The sequence below is a fragment of the Lygodium microphyllum genome, chromosome 1 (genome assembly GCF_053477565.2).
Source record: "Lygodium microphyllum isolate KBCC chromosome 1, Lygodium_microphyllum_v1.1.10, whole genome shotgun sequence".
Lineage (NCBI taxonomy): Eukaryota > Viridiplantae > Streptophyta > Polypodiopsida > Schizaeales > Lygodiaceae > Lygodium > Lygodium microphyllum.
The window spans coordinates 101296307-101304709 of NC_141135.1; the positions used below are offsets into that span (position 1 = coordinate 101296307).

The following is an 8403-nucleotide window of genomic DNA, read 5'->3' on the forward strand; positions in this document are numbered from 1 at the left end:
AGTTGGTTTCCTCACAGATCCGGACTCTAGCATGGAGTGAGGCGTCCACCTGGGATTTAGATGGGTAAGTAGAGGGCAGACTGGCCGGTACCTAGGGTTCCAGGTGGGACTTGACATCACTCTTGCCAAGTAGTTTCTTCCTGTCCTTGATTCTATTCCGAGGAAACTGACCTACTGGAGCACGGCTCGCCTCTCACTAGCCGGCCGAGCCCTGGTGATTAACCAAGTTCTCCTAGCGACGGCCTTGTACATCGCCTCCTGTTGGTGCTTCTCCTCATTCTATGTACTGCAGCTTCGCCGCCTAGTGTGGAACTTCCTTTGGTCAGGGTCAAATGGCTCCAAGGATTCCATGGCCAAGGTGGCGTGGGCGACCATCATACGGCATCAGTCAGAGGGAGAGCTTGGGATCATAGACCCAGACTATTAGAGTAAGGCCCTCTTCGGAAAGCTAGTTATCTGCGGCCTCACGCTAGGTGGGCAGACCTTGAAGGTCTTATTGCAGGAGGGTCTTCAAGATTGTAGACCGAGGCTTGGCAGTGAGTGGAGGCCGTTCCTGAGATGGATCTTCACGCCAGCCCAAATCACCCCTTCCCCCCCCCCTAAGATCACCTTTCCTACACAACTTACTTTGCGTGTGGGAGGGCCTCCGTAAGGCCCTAATCCAGAGCCCCCCAGGCTGCCAGGAGGAGATAGACCGTCAGTCGGTGATCTGGAACCCCCAGGTCAAAGATCGGGAAGGAGCACAGATTGGCGAGCGCCCCCACATCTAGCGGGCTGGTTGGGAGTCCGGCGAACCATCAGGACATGGCGCGAAGTGTACAGGATGGTAGATGAGGAGGTGTTGCAGTGAGTATCAGGTTGCCAAAGAGGAGTGGAGTTGAGGAGAAGGAAGATAGATGCAGCAATACCTTTGGAGTGGCTTGCTCCCTTAATACGAGAGCGGATAGAGCCCGGGGAGGTATGGGCCGCTAGGTTTTCACCAGCAGTAGGCATTCCCTTACAGGTGGCAGGTAAAGTGGACGGCGCCCCGCAGGGGACTTTCTTCACCATTCAGGAGGGGGGCATCTGGCCCTTGACAGAGGGCAGCAGGATGAGGGGATAGTTGCCCTTTTGTGGAGGAGGATTCGGGTGGTAGGCCTTCAAGGGAAGACGTGGCGATTGGACCCCTATGTTTTCTGGATGGAGCTCAATGAGTGGCACCTTTGGATCTGGGAGAGCAGGCCACTTGATGAGCTGGAGTGGGATCCAAGAGAATGGCTATGGCCGGCCACTGCGGTCGCCAAGAAGCCACCCAGGTTTCTGGAGTACAGTGCCAGGATTGGTAGACACGTACTGATGCAGGAGGATATGGATTGGGCGCCATCACGCAGCAGGCACTGGGCGGAGCACAGTATCACGGAGCCTTTCTGACGGACCTTTTGGTGCCACCTATGGGATAGCTGGAGGTCGAGGAGGGTGTTGTACTTCTTATGGCTGGTGGCACATGGAGGCTTGGCGGTGGGAAGTTGGCTTACCCAGATGCAGAAAGAGGGAGGTTGCAAGTGCTGCACATAGCAACCTTTGGAAACCTCAAAGCATTGCCTTTGGTCGTGTGAGGAGGCGTAGTTCGTGTGGAGAGGAGCATGCTGCATCCTTCGCTGTATATCACCCAGCCTTGGATGTATCTCATGGGGAGCTTTTTGTTGGCAGACAGTCAGCCAGGGCCGTCACCTTTAGTATGAGGCTGGGATGCAAGACATGATATTCATTATCGAGGCAGGGTCGTGTGCAGTGGTCGGTTTGGAGGCTCTACCCATCTGCCAAGTACTAGAGCCCACAGCAGACCGCTCAGAGGTATGGGAGATCATAGGGAGTCTTACTGGTTGGCATATCTGGAAGGCGCGGTATTAGGAGGCTTTTGGTTGAGAGAGACTTTCAGCACAGGCGACCTTAGCAGAGCTCTGGACCTCCATCATCCACTCCCTCCATGGCCGATGGGATCAGGTGCAGGGCAAGTCCAGGGCTTGTTAGGAGCTCCGTTGTCATTTCATACGCACTTGGGGCGACCAAGACCTGTTTTTCGTGATGCAGGTAGGCAGCCCCAGATGGCGATACACCCCCCCCTCCATGGCTTCTTGCCCCCATCCCCCCTAGACCGCCTTGAGAGGCTTGTATACATGATGTATTTGTGAGTTTGCATTAGCTCCAGCTAGTCTGTTGGGCATGAGCACTCAGTTGTAATCAGTCTTTTGAGTAATATAATCAGTCACATTTTATTTGCAAAAAAAAAAGAAGTATTTGTGACTTTGCATCAGCTCCAGCTAGTCTGCTGAGCATGAGTACTCCATTGTAATCAGTTTTTTGAGTAATATAATCAGCCACATTTTACTTGCAAGACTATTCACCATAAAATTCCACAAGGGATAGTTGGTGCCATCTAATTTATTCTCCTGAGTGAGGACTCCCAAAATGTTGCTGTGATCCCTGGTGTCCTGATTTGACATTGCTGCAAATTAATGCCCAAATTCAGCAGTCAAACACTTCCAAGCTTAAAGTGTGAAATGTAATCTTATAGGTTCCAAAATCCCAACTTGGGATACTAATGCAAGTACAAAACTGTCAAGATTGTTAAACTCCTTGAAAGCGTGTCCATCTTAGTTGTGTTCACATTGCAAACTAAATGACTAGAACATTGGGCATTGCCCATAGAATTGGCAAATTCTAACAATGGAGTGGACACAACCATTTGTGAGTGGTGATGTTGGTGGTGGCCGGTAGGCTTTGATACCACTATAGGATGATTTGTGAGGAGGAGCTAAGGTGGGTGAAGCTTCATGGAAAATTTTTTTTTTCCGGGGGGGGGGGGGGGGGGGCGCGGGGGAGGGTACAAAGAGAGAGATATCATCAGATGGTTGAGGCCAAGAGATGGGTCACTAGAAAGGCTAATAAATTATGGCATATTTGGGACAACAAAAAGAAGTGGCAAGAAAGATTCCTCCAACTCTGGAAGTGTATGGTTCTTTATTAGGGTAAAGTGTTCTTGTGGAGGTTGCTTATTAGGGGTCTTCCAACTGGGGATGTGTTGCGTGCTCGCAAGATCTCCTGTGGTCGCTGTGTATTTTGCACTACATGTGATGAGACATTGCTTCATCTCTTTGTCTCTTGCCTTTTTTTGCTTGACAGATCTGGAGTTTTGTTTCTCGTGTGTGGTCCTCGGCGACTTAGCTGCGGATATCAGCTCATTCATGGATTATGGGAAGGATGCCTTCTATGTCCGCCTTGCAATCAAATTATTCCTGCCTCTTCCATTTCCTTTGATGGACAGCTTTGTGGCATATTTGGCGTACTCGGAATGCCGTTATTTTTTATTCTCCCTTGGGCATCCATGGTCATATGGCCCATGTTCATGGTTTAGTGTTGTGGCAGATCTCGTCGATGGTTTTAGCTGATCTGATTCTTCCTGACATAGCTGCTCCCTGGCTGGATATTGGTTGCTCCACTCTAGCTGTCCTTTCTATGTGATAGGGTCTTGGTAGCCTTTCACCTTGATTTGTGTTTGTATGGTCTGATGTAAATATTGCTACTTGATTCAATTATTTTCATGGAGAGAGAGAGAGAGAGAGAGAGAGAGTGTGTGTGTGTGTGTGTGTGTGAGTGAGAGAGAGAGAGTGTGTGTGTGTGTGCACCTACACCAATGTGGATAGCTTAATGTGATAGTTTGATGATTGAAAGTACAATACTAGGGGTTTATTTTATAGCCTTGGGATTCTCCAAAACCCAACTTTAGGTTCTTGCAAATCGAGTAAATTCTATTGGACTTGCATCCTTGTTTGTGGCTCGCTAGGCTTCTCAGTGGTTGGAATTTAAGAATGAGGGATAGGGTTTCATGAAGCCTAAAAAGATTGGGTTCAATCATAGCAAAAACTCTCTAGCTATCACATGCCCTAAGGTATGTTCACACGCCAACATACATTGAGGTGTGTTGACACACATGGAGGTTGTAGATATGAGTAACGATTTTCTTGCTGTTCCATGAGTAGTAGAGCTATGAATTCAAGTCAGGCTCAAAAGCTAGAGTCACACAATTGGTGGATTCCATCTCTCTTTTAGGCATGCCTATGTATCATAGCTGATTGATCATGAATTCTTGCGCCAAGTAAAACTCAAAACTCTGCAGGTGGGTGTGCTCATTGGGCCAAAAATCTGGGTTGCTTGATTGTCAATGCCCCAATGGACTGTTGCTGAGAGGAATGTATGGGTTAATTTGTTTTTGTTGTTTCCATGTCCATGAGCACAACATCACGGAGGCTTTCTGACGGACCTTCTGGCGTTGCCTATGGGATAGTTGGAGGCCAAGGAGGGTATTGTATTTCCTATGGTTGGTGGCATATGGAGGCTTGGCGGTGGGGAGTTGGTTAGCCGACATGCAGAAGGAGGGAGGTTGTAAACACTACACAGAGCAACCTCTGGAGTCCCCAAAGCATTGCCTTTGGTCGTGTGAGGCGGCGCAGCTCGTGTGGAGAGGAGCATGCTACATCTTGTGCCGTATACACCCAGCCTTGGATATATCTCATAGGGAGCTTTCTGCTGGCAGGTAGTCAACTAGGGCCGTCACCTTCTATATGAGGCTAGGATGTAGGACATGATATTCATTATTGAGTCAGGGTCGTGTGCAGTGGTCGGTCTAGAGGCCCTACCCATTTGCCAGGTACTAGAGCCCACAGCAAACCTCTTTGAGGTATGGGAGATCATAGGGAGTCTTACTAGATGGCATATTTGGAAGGCGCGGTGTTAGGAGGTTTTTGGTGGGGAGAGACTTTCAATACAGGCGACTTTAGCAAAGCTCTGGACCTCCATCATCCATTCCATCCGTGGCCGATGGGACCAGGTGCAAGGTGAGTCTCGAGCTTGGCAGGAGCTCCGATCTCATTTCATGTGCACTTGGGGTGGCCAAGGCCTGTTTTTCATGATGCAGGCAGGCAGCCCCAGATGGCGATACACCCCCCCTCCATAGCTTCTTGCCCCCATCCCCCCTAGACCGCCCTGAGAGGCTTGTATATTTCATATATCTGTGACTCTGATCAGCTCCAGCTAGTCTGTTGAGCATGAGCACTTGTATTCAGGGTTTTTTCTGAAGTAATATAATTAGCCACATTTTATTTGCAAAAAAAAAAAAAGAACATGTGTGTTTGCCCAGGTTCTTAGCTTTCCAATTATTGTGTTGCATCTTTTTCTGTTGAATTATTAAGCATGCCCATACCGTTGTCAGGATGGACGGTTACAAAGAACCCTTGCAAATGACTGTTGGTGCAGCTGAAGCTATGGCAGTGTTGACAGCTGCTCAAGAACGCTTTTCCGCCAGGCCAGTTACTCATGAAGCATGGGGCTTGAGTTTGGATGCAGTGGGCTGGAAGGTATCTGAAAGTGCTTTCTCATTATTTTGATGGTTTCTGAGCTGGATATGGGTAGAGTTTTACAAAAAGGTATCTGAAAGGGCTTCCTCAAAATTTTGATGTTCTCTGAACTGGAGATGGTGGTCTTTTACAAAGCTGTCTATTGTCTTGGCTGCAGGTTGACAGAATGATGGTCACAAGCCTCGAACAAAATATTTTCTACAGTCGTGTGGTGTTAATACCCAAGCATGTGGCCAGCAAGAGTATGCTGCCTTCAGTAACAAGTCAAAGAAGTGTGGATATGCGTCCTTCTGATGGCATTGCGCTTGCTCTACGCTGCCATGCACCAATATTTATTTCCAAAGATGTTGCAGAACAAGTGATCAGAAAATTGCAACGAAAATTTGCTCCAGAGTTGCTACCAAATCACTCAAGTTTGCAAGCTGCTCAATGGATGCTTCCACCGGTTGATTATAGTCAGATAGTAGCTTGGTAAAAGCCTGGAATGGCTCAATTGGTATTGCCGCTTCCAAGTCCTACAAGCCAATTATATTCATAGATCCCTGTAAATTACTAAAGAAGTTAGATCTTCTAAATATCATAGAAGAACATATATTAAAACTGATTCCCACCTTTTCATCGTAACAAGTCTAGATAAAGATGATGTAAATACCATAGCTCAACATGTGTGTAAAGTCTTGGCTCCACTTTATCTGCAATTAGATTGTGAGGGGGCATCTTTGAAATGTATATTCTGGAACTTTAAGCAATGGGTCTGTTTTTCACTGAGCAGCATCCGTAAAACATTGTGATTGTGTCAGGTGAATAATATTGAAAGTGCAAGTCTTCCCAAAATGCATAAATGCTTCAGTGGAAGTTTTAACATTGGTATCAAGAATGTTTAATCGATTGAGTCACATGGATTATGTAGCCTTGGTTAAAACGGTTGAGTAGAGAGGAACTGTTGACCTTCAATATTAGACAGTTGGAAAGGAGGCCAGAGAATATTGAGATAGTAGTTTCCAAGTTACATGTAAGGCTTCAAAATAAGAAGAGGTTTGACAAGAAACATAGAGTCGTGCCAAGCGCAATAAAGGAGGGTGATTGGATGTTGATTTATCACAATAGTTTAGAAAATCTACATAACACTATTTGCAAGTTCTAAATGATAGTTTGTTCTATATGTGTTGAAATATGTATAGGACAATGCTACCTATTCAAATACCTATAGTAGGTAAGCAAATCAAGATGATCTTTAAAAGGTGCAAGTTTGATTCATGTGAGGTAGAGGGCTTGGAGACAAGTTTCAATGAACATTCACAAGAAGTTATTCCACTGTCCTTTCTTTGAGAGAGTATTTTGCAGCATGGGCTGTTAGGAGCGCAAAGAGGTCTCTGGATCAAGGGATGAACTTTCACAAGGAATCTTTTCTGTGAAAGTATTCTGCAATGTCAATGTTTTAAGAGTGTAGAGAGGTGGGGCATTACAGTATAAATCATTTAGAGCAACACAGAGACTAACACTTATTATACATTGGGAATGGAAATCTGGCTTGCTCATGCTTTGCCTCAAATCTCGACTCAGTTGCAGCTACTAGGGTTCATATTGTCTGCATGTGTAGCTTTGGTTGAGCCCAAATTACATAGGACATACTTAGCCACAAGTATAAAAATTTGGTTCTCCTTCAGTCTTTTTCCAAAGTTCTGTCACTTTGGAAATACATTTGTATGGTGGAGCCCAAGCTATCAGTCATTTAGAGTAACACAGAGAGACTCGCACTCATATTTGATAGTGCTGTAGGCAATCATTGGCTCCATGTTGATGCCCTTTATTCTATGATTCTGGCTCATTAATGTGTTTAAATTGTGACTTGCAGATAGTTGTTTACCCAGGCGTGTAGGTTTGGAGTCTGACTAATTTTAGGGTTTCTTGTGATAGTTAAGCCCTTTTAGGGTTAGGTTTATCTATAGAATAAAACTTTGTGCAACCCTAGTAGATGGAAGTGTGGCATTATTCATTATGGTCTTTCAAGCGTTGTACTTTCATTTATTCATTAGTACATTGACTTTCATTTGTGGTTTATCATTGTGTGTTAACTCTCTCTCTCTCTCTCTCTCTCTCTCTCTTTGAGTCACTTCACACTTGGGTCAATAGTGGTATCAAAGCAACTTCCACCATAGTCATTACTCATGACTACCCCCAATAGCCAACATTGGCATTGAGCACCACACCTCGGTCGGTTGCACCACAAAGCCATTGCCACCGCACTGACTTCATCTCTCTGCTAGTGGTTCCCAATGGTTGCACGTCATCGTGTTGCCATTGTCACCAGCACTTGGTCTTATCTTCCACATGCTAGGAGTTGTGGTCCTTCACCTCACACCTTCTGTCGTCAACGATTACCTCGGCCATTGCTCCTACCTGTTGAGTATCACAACTAGTGCCAACGTGCAAAACTCATCACTCGGCCATCTAAGGAACACCACCATCAAGTAGCTTCAATACCTTCGCCTTTGTTGGGAAGTGTGTCCCCTGCCTTGGTTGTGGCTTGTGTCACGAGTTGCAATGCCTTGTCTATGTCATATGGTTGTAGTCTAGGCATTGTTGCTAGCTATGTTGCCATGCCAATGCACCTCTCTATCTAACTCACACATCGACCCTTGGACTTGCCATGTATTGTGCATTGCCTTAGTAGGGAACCATGTCCCTACGCATGCACTACGGCTTATTTATCGACATGCCTCATGACAAATATGCTTAGTTGCCTTTTGATCATGTTTCTCACGTCAATATTCACTCAGTAGCCTAACATCTCTACAATGATTACTCCCTAACTTTTTATCTTGAAAGCCCTTGTATGCATGCTTGTCTAAGCGACATACGGTATGGGGAAAAATTGGGGATTTTCCTCAAAATTACTCAATGCATTGTTAATTTTTAGAAATGTTTGGGGCTTTTAAAAAATTTCTAAGAGTTCCTTGCAAAAAATTGTCACAAATGATAATTAATTTTGGAGTCTTTTCACCATGTG

The 8403-nt window shown here is 45.8% G+C and overlaps 1 protein-coding gene across 6 annotated transcripts in view; it reads left to right on the forward strand.

Annotated features, from left to right (window-relative positions):
* The window catches only part of LOC148041463 (uncharacterized), an 82223-nt gene extending 76013 nt beyond the window's left edge, over positions 1-6210 (forward strand). For all 6 annotated transcript variants that reach the window (XM_087688307.1, XM_087688297.1, XM_087688290.1 and 3 more), the window contains 2 exons: positions 5249-5393; positions 5551-6210. In XM_087688307.1, coding sequence (XP_087544433.1) covers positions 5249-5393; positions 5551-5868 — 463 coding nt within the window. In that variant the 3' untranslated portion in view covers positions 5869-6210. The remainder of the gene's footprint in view (positions 1-5248; positions 5394-5550) is intronic.
* Positions 6211-8403: the final 2193 nt, after the last annotated feature.